Source organism: Pteropus medius, unplaced genomic scaffold (assembly GCF_902729225.1).
Source record: "Pteropus medius unplaced genomic scaffold, Ma_sr-lr_union100, whole genome shotgun sequence".
NCBI classification, from domain to species: domain Eukaryota; kingdom Metazoa; phylum Chordata; class Mammalia; order Chiroptera; family Pteropodidae; genus Pteropus; species Pteropus medius.
The window spans coordinates 1,000,471-1,015,877 of NW_024346771.1; the positions used below are offsets into that span (position 1 = coordinate 1,000,471).

The 15,407-nt window shown below is 36.4% G+C and overlaps 1 protein-coding gene across 4 annotated transcripts in view; it reads left to right on the plus strand.

The window, feature by feature from the left end:
• The first annotated feature begins 1,858 nt into the window (after window positions 1–1,858).
• The window catches only part of U2SURP (U2 snRNP associated SURP domain containing), a 45,943-nt gene continuing 32,394 nt past the window's right edge, over window positions 1,859–15,407 (plus strand). For 2 of the 4 annotated variants that reach the window (XM_039876492.1, XM_039876494.1), the window contains exons 1-4: window positions 1,859–2,015; window positions 11,514–11,558; window positions 12,845–12,976; window positions 15,020–15,118. In XM_039876492.1, coding sequence (XP_039732426.1) covers window positions 1,971–2,015; window positions 11,514–11,558; window positions 12,845–12,976; window positions 15,020–15,118 — 321 coding nt within the window. In that variant the 5' untranslated portion in view covers window positions 1,859–1,970. The remainder of the gene's footprint in view (window positions 2,016–11,513; window positions 11,559–12,844; window positions 12,977–15,019; window positions 15,119–15,407) is intronic. The other 2 variants (XM_039876495.1, XM_039876493.1) reach the window with 2 other exon arrangements.

Genomic DNA, 15,407 nt, shown 5'->3' on the forward strand with positions numbered 1-15,407 from the left:
AATTAAGAACTAGTGTGATAAGCATATTGAGTAGGAAAGTATAGGTTACTGTGGATCAGAAGTAGGGTCTCTAACTTAGGCTTGGTGCAGGGAGAGAGATCTATAAGGGATCCGGGAGGAAATGACATCTTCCATTAAAGTAGAAAATTGATTAGCCCTTAATTAGAGGCCAGGATGAGGGGCTGGGGTAGGGTTGGGGGCGGTGGTGGAGGAGAAGCACAGAATTGAAAAAATGAGGCTGAGAATAAATTCATTTGGACTAGAGGTTGCAAAGCATCATTCCATTTTAATGTATAGCACTTGGCACTTTCTAATCATGTCTTGTTTGCTTATTTGTTTATTGTCTGTTCTTCTACCCGTATCCCCTCACACAGAACAGGAGCCTTAGCCTGTTGATTCCTCGGTGCCTGACACGTGACTGTTAACCTTTCCTGAGAGTCTGCCAAATGTCAGATACTGCTCTAAGTGCTTCCCTCACCACTACCCCAGCTCCCCACCCTCTTCTACCAACACCTTCTACCAACAAAATTCTACTTCTTCAGAATTGGTTCAAATTCTTCTTTGTGAAACCTCTTCCATTTCTTTACCCTACCCCTATCCTCTGAATTACTTCCTTCAGAGTTCCTACAGCTATCAATCCTTCCTTGCAACATCAATTTAACTCTGCCGTTTGCTGTTCCCTTGTTTCTCTTCCCCATTCTTCATTAAATTTTAAATCATAAAGACAATGTATTTTTGTCTCTGTAAGCCTCTCAACACAAAACGTGGCTCAAAATATTTTGCATAATTGAATTAGGGAGCAAAGGTCATGAACTTTTTTCTTCCTCCCTTCCACCAGTCTTCAGAGCCATCTTTTAAAACTTAGAATCTGACGTCACAACTCTAACTGTCGAAGGCCACTCTTCATCCTCAGAATACAATTCTAACTCTTAAGCACATTGGTTGCCTCAGAGCCCTGTGTGAACTGGCTCCCATCCACCTCTCTAGTCATATCCCTCTACAACTAGTCTAATAAAACTTGACTGCTTATGGTGACTGCACAGAAGCCTGTACTGGTTTATGCCACCAGGCTTTTAATTCTACTCCCTCTGCTGAGAATGTTCTTTCCATTTTCCTTAACTGGCTAGGTTCGGGTATGATATTCTCAAGTAAGCTTTCCTTCTTTGAATACAGACCCTATTAACTTTAAAAAACTAAGTACAGAAAAATTTGTGTTCTCTTGCACTTTGTGATTAAAAATAAAAATACTAAGTTGTAGAATGTAATTCTTAAATAACATACATTTACGGTAGATTTAGAAAACTATGACTTTCTCATTCATCCTGCCTTTGTGGGCACCCATTTTGTAGACATCCTAATAGCGTCTACCGCACACCCCTATTGCCGGAATCTCAGGTTCGGTGGGTCAAATGCTCCTCTTCTCCGCTTTCTGGGCGCAACTCTATATTAAGGTACCTTGAGCATATTGCAAGTTTCACAGTAGGGTGTGAGCTCTCGAGGTGGCGCGAACATCTTTGTCCGTGGAATGCGGGACCCCTAGTCCGCTCTAGACTTATTTTCTTAAAGTAAAAGCGCCCCTCTCCACTCCCAGGTGACCAGTGCATTTCTTCTTTAAGAAGCCGTCCCCTCCTCGTCCAGGAAATACAACTGGTTCGCACCTATCAAGGGCTGGCGCTAGAAAAAGAGCTATATATCAACCAGACCTGAAAACCAGTACAAGGAGGTTTTCTAAATTACGGGCTCCAATAACACAACAAGCAGCGGACCTAAACAGAAATACCGGCGTAGTGGGCGGGGCCGGTGCATTAATAACACCGGAAGTCACGTGGCGCAGCTACGCCGGAATTCCCTATCTCGGCAATCGAGTATTCGGCCTTGCAGACTCTCTGGCGGGCTCCTCTGTGATCCACTCTTTCGGCGCTCCACTCGCCCGTGCTGCTGCGGCCGCTGAAGGAGGAGCAAAGCTCAAGATGGCGGACAAAACGCCAGGCGGGTCTCAGAAGGCCAGTTCAAAGGTAATTTCTTAGAGGACTTCGTAAGTCAGTGAGTCTCTCACTGTCATCTGGGACCTACAGACCATTCTGGCCAGCAGGAGTAGATCGGGGTGGGAGTCCGCGTTCTGGTCGCGAGGGTAGGCCGGGGTGCCGACGCACCGTGGTGCGCAGGTTGAGAGGCCTGGTATCTCCCCTTAGTCCCAGCCTGGATTTGGCTCGAGCGGGCGGGCTCAGGGATGGGGTGGAGTGCCGTGAGTAGTTCGGCCCAAGCTTTGCAATGGAGTGAAATCGGGGATTTAGATTGAAGTCTGAAGCGGTGAAAAAGTGCCCCTGTATCTCACCTTGTTGCGCTCTGAGGGCGCCGGGCAGTGCCTGGGAGAGGCGGGAATCGTTTCCCCGTGCTTAGGGTCTGCTTCTTTCTCTGGTTATTTGTTTTTCAATCTTAACGCTTCCGGCCTCCCGCAATTTCCCTTATGCCCTCCTGGAAATAAATAATCTCTGGGGCCTCGAGTTGTGAGGGGACCAGTACTGGAGGGACGCGGGGTAGGAAGTGCAGAGGCGGGAGCAGCTCTCCTTTGCAGTGCTGCATCGCCAAGGTTAGTGCTATTCTACACGTGGTCTTATCTCATTTAAGAGGAAGTATAAAATGAGCACTTCACTCGAGAGCTCATTTTCGAGGACTCCGGGTCTCTTGCATCTTTGTGTGTATGTTCCACTGAAAGGGAAACTTCGGAGACTTGGAAGCCTCCTAAGATTAGTAAATTGCCTTGAGTTTACAGGGAACCATGTTTGCGTATTGTGAAACCATTGAACTGTAGTTTAGTTTAGCATTAGTTAGGTTGTGGTTAGCGTAAGGCCTTAGTTGCCATCTTGGGCGGGTCATTTAATCTTTTTTGCTTTGAATTCTCAACATGATATTAAAAGTAATAGGTACTGCTCGAAGTAAGTGGTTGTTAAGCTTTTTGTTGGTGATGTAAATTGTGAAACACTTAAAGGTTCTAGGGACGTTACATCTTAAAGAGTGTGTATGATTATAAGTCGATTATTAGGAAGTCAAGTTTACTGTTGACCCTTGCGTTTACAGTTTGTTCTGACATAGTAACTCTTTTTGTACTTGCTTTCTCAGTTTCTAATAAATCATAATCTTTTTGATTTGGTGAATGATGTTCATAATTAGTAATGGCTTTACCAGACATCCTTCAGTTATGTAGAAACTATGGTAGAGGGCCAGTTTTGGCTACTTTGCATTCTGCATTTACTCGTTATTATTTTCTTCCTTCCTCCCTGGTACATTTCCCCTTGAGGAGCAGAGGAATAGTTGGACACACTTTACCCACTTCCCCTCAACAGACTCATGACAAAAACAGCTTTGCTTACTATTTGGGAACGATCACTAAAGCTAGCTAAATCTATAATAATTCACTCATAAGCGTCATTTTTGTTTCTTCTCAAAGTAATATTTTAAGTATCTCCTATTTTGAGGCCTTGGATACATTGAAAACATTTTAATGTCTCTGTTCAGTATTATATAATAGTACTTCTCATGGTTGTGTGTGACTTTTAAGTATAAGTAACTTGTTGGATCTTCCAGTAACATACCTTTTTAGTTTATATGGCATTAGGTTTTCATTCACTGTAAATTGAATCAATATCTCAGAATTCAAATGGTATCGACATGGTTTTCTTTATTAATATGGAGGCTGCTTGGTGTAGTGGAAAGATCTTGGATTTTGATAACAAACTAGATTAGGATTCAAATCCTAACTTGATAATTATTTATAGTTGTAATACTAAGGCAGACTGCTTAAACTCTTGAGCCTCAATTTCTTCTTTTGTAATATAGATGTAATTCTTTCTTTACAGGGTTGATGTAAGGATTAAATGAGTTAACATCTGTAAAGTACCTAATAAATATTAGTTCCTTTTCCCTCTCCTTTTTGTTCATAGAGGAAATAAAAAGCACTTTTCAAAATGTTAGGATAAATTCTAATCCTGAGATTTAGAATCTAAGTCATCAACTGTAATAATGACTGCCCAGATTGTTGCTTTTTATTTCTAACACAAGTCCAGAAATTATTGGAGAGAGTATCAGATCATTTTGGCTAATACTACAGTATTTGGAATTTCTAGCCTTTGATCCCTGTGTTTTGATTTTCCTTCCTCTAGGGACAGCAGATGAGTGACATTCTACAATACAAATGGAGTGAACATGCTCTGTTCCATGCTCATTCTTTTTTGGCAGTTAAATTCTCATTGATATGGGTAGGGATGCTGGTTAATCATATTTCTAGGCATTGAGGAAAATGTACAATATACAGGATTTTTGCCATTGATAATGCAAAATTATTTGATTTTTTAATTATAAAATAAAGAGATTAAGTTAGATAACCTCTACAGTTTCTTTTAGCTTTAAAAATTACATTTTATGTATGAATAGTCAAATGACTTACCTTTATGTATCGTCGTCCCCAGTGAAGAGATCTTGTGTTTTATTTTCTGTGCAATTTTGCTGTAATTTAGTTTTAAAGCCTGGCAAATGTAGAAGTTCAGTGTTTTAGGAATGAGCTAAATTTTCCTATGCATTATTTGTTTATCACTAGACCAAAATATTACTTTGGGGGAAAGGGGTGTTGGTGCTATGTTGTACCTTTCATTTTGAGAGGAGAAACAGAGATAACCTATATATTTGCTTAGAAAATCGTTAGGCATAGTTACTAAGAATTTATGTTATAAAATTAATTATTTTTATTTTATGAGTTGTCTTGGTTGCTTGTTCAATAAAATGAGGATATGAAGAGAATGTGGTATTTTCTTCTGTATCTCCTGTGCTGGTAATAGTACTAATATTGAATTGTGTGCCGTGTTATTTCACTCTGACAGTGCTTATTTTTTGCCATATTGTTAAAAATTGGGTTATATAGGTAAATAAAGTGGAAAATACTGCTCGGTTCCTTAATATCCAGTGCTAAATTGGTTTAGGAGCTATTTTGACTGCTGATAAACCGAGTATTTCACTTGTAAGAAGTAGGTAAAATGAGGATCCATTTAAGGCTTGTGATCCTTAGGAATTTATTACTGCCTATGTACATGTTCTCTCTCTCTGTGTGTGTGTGTGTGTGTGTGTGTGTGTGTGTGTGTGTGTTTTGAGGGGGATACCTGAAGATAAGTAAGATGTAAATATGAAAAACTCCAAACAAAACACAAACCTTGAAATAGGCTCTTCATAGTTTGCCAGTTTTGGTTTAAACTGAATATTATGATATGGTTGTAACCTTATCTTAAAGTATAAGGTAGTTAGTTTTATGTGTGGAAGGTTGTGTTTTTGGGTGGAGAGTGGAATTATGAACTTCCATTTTCTTGATCAGTGCTTTTTAGAAACTTGAGTATTTGTGGCACTGGTACTTGAATATGACTGTTGACATGAGTAAAAAAATTCCTATCTTATTGGATTGAATTGATCCTCATAGGAGCACTGGTTTTTTAAAAGTCGTTTTAATTTTCTTTTTATTCCTGAACCCCAGCCCAATACCCATTTGCTTTACTGGCAAATGAGAGGAGGTCTTATTTGATACGCAAGTTGAAGACTCCTGCCTCTCTACCCCTTTTTACGAAGAGCATCAATTTTGAAATAGAAATAAAAACTTGCTACAGGACATTAAACTCAAGAACAATATTACAAGTAATTTGCCTCTTATACTATTGTTAAGTAGCTTTAACATTTTATTGTATAGCAGCCATGTGCTAGAGATTTTGCTGAAATAATTTTTTTGGAGTTAAATTGTTTTCCCTAGAACTTTTTTTTCAGTCTAGATAAACTATAGGATATTCAAAATGTAGTTACAAATTTTCGTGTATTGGTAGTTTTGGATGTAATTTTAAGGATCATTTCAGGTTAGGTATTTAATTTTATTATACATAGTGCATGCATGTCTCAGTGATACAAAGTTTTTTGAGAGGTAGATCTTGGTTTGGCTTGGAGAGTGTTATGAAGCTAGGTAACTGCTACATGTTAGTGAGTAGACAGCTAGTATGTTAAGAGTGTGGAGTTTAATTTTGTGTAGGAACTTGTTCCAAAAAGTTTAGTCAATATGTATATTGAGAATCTGTCACTTTTGCAAGATCTTGTGTTCAATTTTGAGGAAGAAGACGTTAAATAACACCATATCCATGGGGCAGCATGCCGGCTAGTGGAAGAAGAGCATCACCACATAATAATAGTACAAGGCAGAGCTATCAGAAGATCTAAAAGTTTAGAGAAATAAGTGACAGCTGGTTAAATGGAGGGTGGGGAAGGAGAAGCTTCAAGAGCATAGAGGAATGTGGTTGAGTCTTTTTGAACAGTTAAGCAGAGCTTGGAAGGATAGAGATAGTATAAAAAAGAGATGGGTAAGGCAAAGAAAAAAAATCGCTGGGAAATGGATTGATAAGTGATGTGGCTTAGCAAGTGCATGAGGCACTTGCATATGACAAAAGAGCTGAGATAGAAAGGTAAGTTTTAGCTAGATTGTGGAGTGGTTTGAATGCTACAGAATAAAATTAGAGAGTCATGGAAAGTTCGAGGCAGGAAATCCTTTAGGAAAGTTATTCTGGGGCATAGTTTAGGAAGGATTTGGATGTGAGGACTCGTTTAAAGGTTTTTGCAGTATTACTGATACTGAAGATTGCTTCAAAAAAAATCTCACTTCAGATCCTTTCTGGGAAACTTTCCCTAACATCTTCCCCAGTTCCATTAATATTCCCTGCCCTCTGTGCTCTTGTGGCATAGCCACATTTTGACTTGACTCTTTTATTAGCTCCTCATAATAGAAGCTATTTTTTATTTTACTTTATATCTCTAATGCAAGACATAGTACCAGTAAATGGTTGACTAAAGGGAAGAGCTGAACCACAGTGGTGTCTTTAGAAAGGAAAAGGAGTCCCTTAGAACAGCAATCCCCAACCTTTTTGACACCAGAGACCAGTGCTCCTATGAGGGTTTAATACCTGATCTGAGGTGGAGCTGAGACTACTGTGATGCTAGTGCTGGGAGAGCGGCTCACCTCCTGCTGTGAGGCCTGGTTCCTAACAGGCCACAGACCTGTACCAGTCCACTGCCCAAGGGTTGGGGACCCTTGCTGTAGAATAGCTGTATTAGGAGTAGGATGAACAGAATATGACTCAACTGATTACAGGGAATAAGGAAAGGGTCATGCAGGATGGCCCTGTTATAATGCTGCTGCTAACACTTACTAATTATTATGTACCAAACACTGTTCTGAGTGCTTCACCTGTATTTGTCCTTCACAACATTCCGAGGCATATGCTATTCAGCTTTACAAATGAAAGAACTAGGCGGAAGGTTACAAATCTGGTAAGTGCTAAAACCAGGAAGTCTAATTCCAGAATCTGTGCTCTTAACATTTTACTACTTCCAGATTATGTGTATTTGAGAGTTAGGACCCAGTGTCAGAAGTGAGAAAGTCAAGGGGATAAGCTAGTTTATGAGGAATTTTAGATATATTGGATTTGAGTAGCTTGTAGACAGACATTCAGGTGAAGATGTCCAGGAGGTAGTTTGAGAACAGATTGGAACCTATGAAAGGGAGCAAGATTGAAGATCAAAAATTGAGAGTCATTGCAGTATGAAAAATGGTGTCAATTTGCTTCCTATGAGAGAAGTTGTTAAACTTGTGGAGATGTAAGTTGATGCTTTAGAGAATAAGAGAAGAAAGAAGCCCATTTAGGAGACAAATGGGAATGGAGAGCTGACTAGATAGAAGAGCAGTGTTGGAGGAATATTACTGTGGATAGCTGGCTAATTTGAAAATTCGGGTGTGGAGGCCTTAAAGTAGGAGCAGCCAGAAAAATAGTTTTTATTTTCTGTCGCTAAGATACAGGGTCATATGGCATAAGTGTAGTTGGCTTCACCTTTATCTCTTCAGTAGCCATCAAATGATCATTTTTCCTTTTGGATTTTCTTACTGTCTTTCTCTACATCTGTACTATTTTTCTCTACCCTGGGATAAATTCCTCTCATATCTGCTTCTTTATTGCCTCAAACCTCCCTTATTTTTCTCTTTCATCACTTATTTTTGAGTCTTTTCATTAGGCTGAGGAATTAGGGCTGTGGACTTCAGAAGATCTTTAAGCATCATTAATTTGTTGTTCTTAAGTTTAAAAGGAAAAAAGAAAAATCCCAAGCCCAAGATAAATAATACAGTTCAGTTCCAGGTTTAGAGGGAGGGGCTCAATTTCTGAAGTAGCATTATATTTACTGTTTACGTGGACCACTAACCTTAGAAGTTGGTTATTCTTTTAAAATTTTGGTAACTACTTTTTAAATCTCTAACTGTTCTTAAGCCTAATATGGCTCAATAATGACAAAAACAACAACAACAACAACAAATGATCCAATCAAAAAATGGGCAGAGGACCTGAACAGACACTTCTCCCTAGAGGACATACAAATGGCCAACAAATATTTGAAAAGATGCTCAACATCGCTAGCTATTAGGGAAATGCATATCAAAACCACAATGAGATACCATCTCAAACCTATTAGAATGGCTATAATCAACAGGACAAGTAATATAACAAATGTTGGAGAGGATGCAGAGAAAAAGGAACCCTCATATACTGCTGGTGGGACTACAGATTGGTACAGCCACTATGGAAAACAGTATGGAGGTTCCTCAAAACACTAAGAATTGATCTACCATATGATCCAGCGATCCCTCTACTGGGTATTTACCCCAAAGACTTGAAAACCCATATCCGAAAAGATATTTGCACACTGATGTTCATAGCAGCACTATTCACAGTGACCAGGACATGGAAGCAACCGAAGTGTCCTACGATAGATGATTGGCTAAAGAAGCTGTGGTACATATTGTATATGTGGTACATATACAATGGAGTATTAGTTAAGAAGAGATGAAATACTATCATTTGCGACAACATGGATGGACCTCAAGTTAATCATGCGAAGCTAAATAAGCCAGACAGAAAAAGTTGAAAATCACATGATATCACTTATATGTGGGATATAAACCTAAGAGCAACAAATGAGCAGGATAAACAAATTCAGGGACATGGACAATGGACTAGTGGTTACCAGAGGGTAGGGACTAGGGGAGGAGTGGGGAGGTAGATGGGGTAAAGGGGGTTAAATATAGGGTGAGTTGGGGGAGGATGAAGTGGATAAAGGGGATCAAATATATGGTAGTTGAAGGAAACTGGACTCGGGGGTGGGTAATCACACAATAGAATATATAGATGTCAAATTATAATATACACCTGAAAATTGTATAATTGTATTAACCAATATAACCCCAATAAACTTAAAAAAGATGAATGAAGAAGTGGTCATATATACAATGGAATATTACTCAGCCATAAAAAAGAATGAAAATTTGCCATCTGCAGCAACATGGATGGTATTATGCTAAGTGAAATAAGTCAGAAAAAGACAAATACCGTATGATTTCATTTACATATGGACTCTATAAAACAAAATAAATGAGCAAACAAAATAGAAACAAATAAATACAGAGAACATTTTCATGGTTGCCAGGTGGCAGGGGGTTTGGGAGATGAGTCAAAAAGAGAAAGGGATTAAGAATTACAAATTGGCAGTTAAAAAATAGTCATGAGACTATAACGTATAGCAAAAGGAATATAGTAATACTATAATAACTATGTATGATGTCAGATGTGTGCCAGAGTTATCGAGGCGATCACTTTGTAAGTTATATAAATGTCTAATCATTATGTTACACACCTGAAACTAATATAATATTGTATGTCAACTGTAATTGAAAAATAAAATTATTTAAAAGTTCCATTATGAATGCTTTGTAGCTATAGCTGCGTGTCAGTGAAAAATGGTTTGCAGTAGATATGACCAGTGTCATCTTAGGTTAATTGAAATCAGCTGATGCATCTTCCTAAGCTGTGTTGTTACTTTTAAGTCCTAGAAATGATTATTTGAATGTGGTGGCATAGAAGGTTAAAGAAAGGCTAACACATTCTTAGCTACTCATGCTTCTTCAGGGTGAACTTTAGAATTTTTTTTGGCAATCCCATTTGCAAATATTTCCCTTTGGTACTTTGAGCTGTTGAATGAAATTGTATTATATGAAAATAAATTTGGTTATAGCTGATATTGTCTTAATAATGAGCTTTTTCATTCAGGAATATGATGAGTCTTTTCAAAAGGTGACTTGAATAACTTTGAATCTTTCTGTGAAATTTGTGTTTTCTTCAAACAGGTTGCTTTCTAAGTGTTTTATATTTTTTGTTACTGTTATGATTGGGATATTTTTGTTTCATAGCAGGATAATACTACAGTATTGGAAGGCAATTTATTATTTTTTTCAAACCTTTCAGCCTTTTGACTGAACTTTTTTCTAAGAAAAGTTAGTTATTCTCAGATTTTCTCATTTATGTGTATGCAAATAGGTGCATTTCAAACTGTGTTTCAAAGTTTGTTTGATAGTTATTTAAATATCAAAAAATTTCTTCCATGCTATCTTGCTTTTTAAGGAAGATTAGGGGGAGGAGAAAGTGAGTAAGGGGGGATACAATAAGGTTGGCGACAGAAAAATGGATAGAAAGAATAGAGGTGGGAAGTATCTCAGTGCTTGATAGTTTGGGGCTGATTTTGTCTAGGGGCCAGTACAGTGGAGTTCAGAGGAGTAAATTGATTCAGTATGAAAATCCAATAGGCTGTTCTTAGCCTTATGTTTAGACAAGATAAATAAAGCAATACTGTGTGGGCCTATATGAATCGTATTTAAATAGCCTTGCAACTTGGCTTCTTTGTTCTTAGATGCATAGTGAAGAACCAATAAGTTATTGTATGCTGTATGAAATTTGAAATGTAGATCAATTAAGAAAAAGTAAGATGAAATTTTAAGAGTTGACATTGTTGGAAGGTGCCATTATTTGAAGACTGACTTCTTCCTTGTGTAATAGCAGTAGTGGTATGCTGAAGAAGCAGCAGCTCCCTTAGAACAAGTTCAAAATGGAGGCCTAACAAGGATTTGATAATAGGATTTTGTTTTTCTTGAACTATTTCTGCAGTAGTAGAATTTGTGTCATTTGCTAGACATCAAGTGGGTTTTCATGGCATTAGAATCTGCTGCTTATATGACTTTGGGTGGTTAGAGAAAGAAAGAAGGGGAGGTTTCTTTTTGCTGTGTAGTAAGAAGTTGCTGCTATATTAGTGTTGAAGCAGTGAACACTGTTTTATGGCTTGAGAAGAGCTTTTGAACAAAAATTCTGTTGTAAAAATTATGGTTAGTTTTCCACTGTAATTATCCTACTATCATTTGCATCATATTTTCGGAAATAGGCATTCCGAATTTTAAAGAATTGACTTGCACATTTATTTTGGATCACAACCTTTTTGTAAGTTTGGTTTTATTAGCTGAGGAAGAATTGCTACAAGTTTGGAAAAATTGAGTCCGTGAAACACTCGTTAGCATTGTAAGATTTTCTGATCATTTAAATACTGACTTTTATTTTTAATACTTGCAGACCAGATCATCAGATGTTCATTCATCTGGATCTTCAGATGCGCATGTGAGTATAAAAGGCAATTTTTCTTTAAAATTTAATTTCTCTTTGTTTATATCCCTATACTTAACGATTTCACTTGATAAATAAATATAATTATATTGTAAGTGACTATTTTCTTTCACCTTTTTTGTAAGTGCCTATTTTATTTCATCTTTTTTGTTAGGTGCCCTCCTTTTTTTGGTGTTCTTGTATAAGTTGGGCTCTTCAAACCGTTAGAAACCTAGTGTGTGTATTTCCTTCATTTTTTTGTCATGCTTATAAAATTCTGTACATACATAAATGTGTGTACTTGTCATTCTTTTTTTATGGCATAATATACTTACTGGAAATCTCTGCAAGTCAACAGGCATAACTGTAATCTAGTCTTCTTAATGGCATCATAATGTTCACAGGGGCAGGTTCAATTATTTAGTAAGCTGTTTCTCTGATGGGCATATATTTTCTGTTTAAAGCTTTTTGACATGTTGAACAGTACTGCGATAAACATTTCTTTACGTGTGTTATTATAGCAGTACTCAAAAGTGTGGTCTTCAGACCTTTGAGGGTCTCGAAGAATCTTTCGGGGCGGAGGGGGGGTCTGTGAGTTCAAAACTATTTTGTAATAATACTAAGATATTATGTGCTTTTTTCACTGTGTTGACATTTGCACTTATGGTGAAAAAGCAGTTGATAGGTAAACTACTGGCACCTTAGGAATCAAGGCAGTGTTGCCAAAATGTACTAGTAGTCATTGTATTCTTCCCCACAGGCACAGTAAAAATATGCTAGTTTCACTTAATATTGTTCTTGATGAAGCAGTAAAAATTATTATTACTATATTTTGTGGGTCTTTTAATGTTGTGTAGGATGAAATGGGAAGCACATACAAGGCATTTCTGCTTACCAAAGTGTGATGTTTGTCTTGAGGAAAAGTACTTGTGGAATTGTTTAAATTGAGAAATGAAATTGGCTTCTTTTTTTCATGGATTACCATTTTTATTTGAAGGAGCATCTGACAGACAGACTGATTTATCAGGCTTGGGGTTTGACAGATATTTTCTTGAAAATGAAGGAAATGAACCTGTTGCTTCAAGGAAAACAAGTATTTGTTACTGATATAAAATTTGAGCTTGTTAGAATTATTGAAAACTTTCTTTGTACTTAAGGACTTTTTTGATGAAATCGTGGTGATGTTAAAAAGGGTTTTGCTAGTGTATAATTAAATTTGTCAATATTTGGACATTTGGGTTATTTCTAGTTTCTACTGTTACCCGTGTAATTTTTAAAAACTTGTTTTACTTTTCCTGAAGATGGATACATCTGGACCTTCAGATAGTGATATGCCAAGTCGAACACGACCTAAGAGCCCAAGGAAACATAATTATAGGAATGAAAGTACTCGTGAAAGCCTTTGTGATTCTCCTCATCAGAATCTTTCAAGAGTAAGTATTGATAAAGATAAGAAAGTATAATGATTTTAATCTGTCCTTGATTGAATTTGGTGGTTGGATATCTTGGTTTTGTAGTTGTTCTTTTATCTTGTACTATTTGAAAATAGTATTCTTCATTGTATTCGGGTTAATGAGAAACTAAAGTTCAGCTAAGGAAACGTTTTTTAGCTCATATGTGAGATATTTTATTTAAATTTTAAAATTTAAAGAAAAACAAAACATTTTGGATGTAAAATGGTTAATGGTCAGATTTGTTATCCCCTCTCTCCTCCCATACCAAACATATATGGAACCAAGTGCCAAAACTACTCACTGGAAATACACAGATGATTAAAACACAGCTCTTGCTCAGAGAGCTTAAAGTCTTGCCCTGGGAAGCAAACAGAGCAGATGCTATTCACTCTGATTAGTGCAATGTCTAGGGCAATCCAAGAACCCAAAGAAGGAGCTTCTTTACTGCATGTATCTACAAAGTGCTCTCATGTTCTTTTCATCTTTTTTTCTATTTTAAATAATGTTTTCTTGTGATTAAATTTGGAAATTATGATAAAGAAGACAATCACCACCAGCCAGTATTAACACTGCTAACACTTTATTTTTCTTGTTTAATATTTCTCAGCACAAATGTATTTTTACTTTGCTGAGATCCATTTTACAGGGGCACGTTTAAAAATATTATTTTCAGTTCTAAGTTTTTAAATTTTAGCAAAAATTCTGTAAATAAACTTAATGGATGATTGTCTTTCTTTTAGTAAACATTTCTTAATTTTCTTAACCATTTTTCTCTTGGGCGTAGCTCTTAGGTTATAAATAAAATTTGATCTCTAACATTTTATTTTGTAAAATTGTTTTTCATTGAATTTATATATGATTTTACAATTTGTTTAAACTTTTGAAGTTGAAACCAAAGATGCTGAATGATGGCAAAACATCTTTCTTTCTATTTGGGGGGTGAGGTGGGGGGGTGGGAATTTTATTTTGAATCTGTTCCTTAAACCCAGTATAGACTTTTGAGTTATAAACTGCTTTAGTTTTTCAAATGATTTTGATGTAACTTTAAAATAGTTTGCAGCAATATTACTCTTTGATGCTGCATATCTCAAGGGCTAGGCTTTTTAATAACAGAATTGATAAGGTCTAATTTTATAATTGATTAACTTCTTATTTTGGTAGGTGCTAGAGAAATCTTTAGATTTCAATAGCAGATTAATATTTTAGGTTATATTTAATAAACATTTTCCTCTTAAAATTTATAAATCAAAATTTAACATTCAAATGAATAACTGAACAATTAAAGGTCTACAGATAATTTATTGAAGCTATATTTCAGAAGGAAATTACTTTTACGTAAATGGAAACTTTATTAAAATACTATTTTTTCATATTCATAATTAATCAGTGAATGTTAATTTGTGTGGAAACCTAAAATACTGTATGTGATATATTCCTAGCAAAGTAAATGAAATGATTATGTTCACAAACATCAGTATTATTAATGAAGCATGAGGTGATTTGCAGAATTATAAAAGAAAATGATGTGATTTGTACTACCTGAAATGGGGATTATAGATGATATTTAGATTTCTGCTACTGAACCATGGAAGTGTATGCCTCCTCTCTATTTGTTCGTCTGTTTTTTCTATTGCTTCTTTTGCCCAGAAACATCTGTGCTCTCCCTTTTTAAGTGTTTTTATTCTTGCTGCCAACGAGCAGGTGTTGAATGAGTTCTAAGCCTGGGCATATCTCTGTTTCATTTTTAATTTTTTTTTTTTTTTAAATTTTTTAAATGGCTTTTGTATGTTATTGACCTTCAGCTAGCGAATGATATTCTTTAATGAATATTTACTTCAGAATTAAGCTTAAGGTAGGCAAGCCACCTGATGCTTACAGTGCCATCAGCTTTTTTTTACAATGAGTTATTTTTTTAAAGTCATCTAATCTGAAAATTTGGTTATCATTTGAGCTGTATCATTTGAGTTATAGATAGCATTAATAATTTGTATGTAAAGGTATGCTTTTTATTTCTTTATCCAGCCTCTTCTAGAAAACAAACTTAAAGCATTCAGTATTGGAAAAATGAGTACAGCTAAGCGAACTTTAAGTAAGAAAGAGCAAGAAGAATTAAAGAAAAAGGTAATGTTTAAAATGTATTTTGAGTTATCCTTGGAAACTATCTGAAGGGGCAGCGGTGTATGGGCAGAAGAGAGAAGTTTTTCAGAGACTTTGGACCTCCGGGGTATTCTCAGCTGCCACTCCCATGTCAAGTCTGTAATATAGGGTATATTCAAAGGAGTCCAGCTTCTATCCCTTTTCTACTATGTAACAATTTTGGTTATTTTTTGATCTATTCTTTTTTATAAGCGTGTGTGTACATATATATTGTACCCACTCTTGTATAGTTAGTTCACTTTTCTCCATTTCA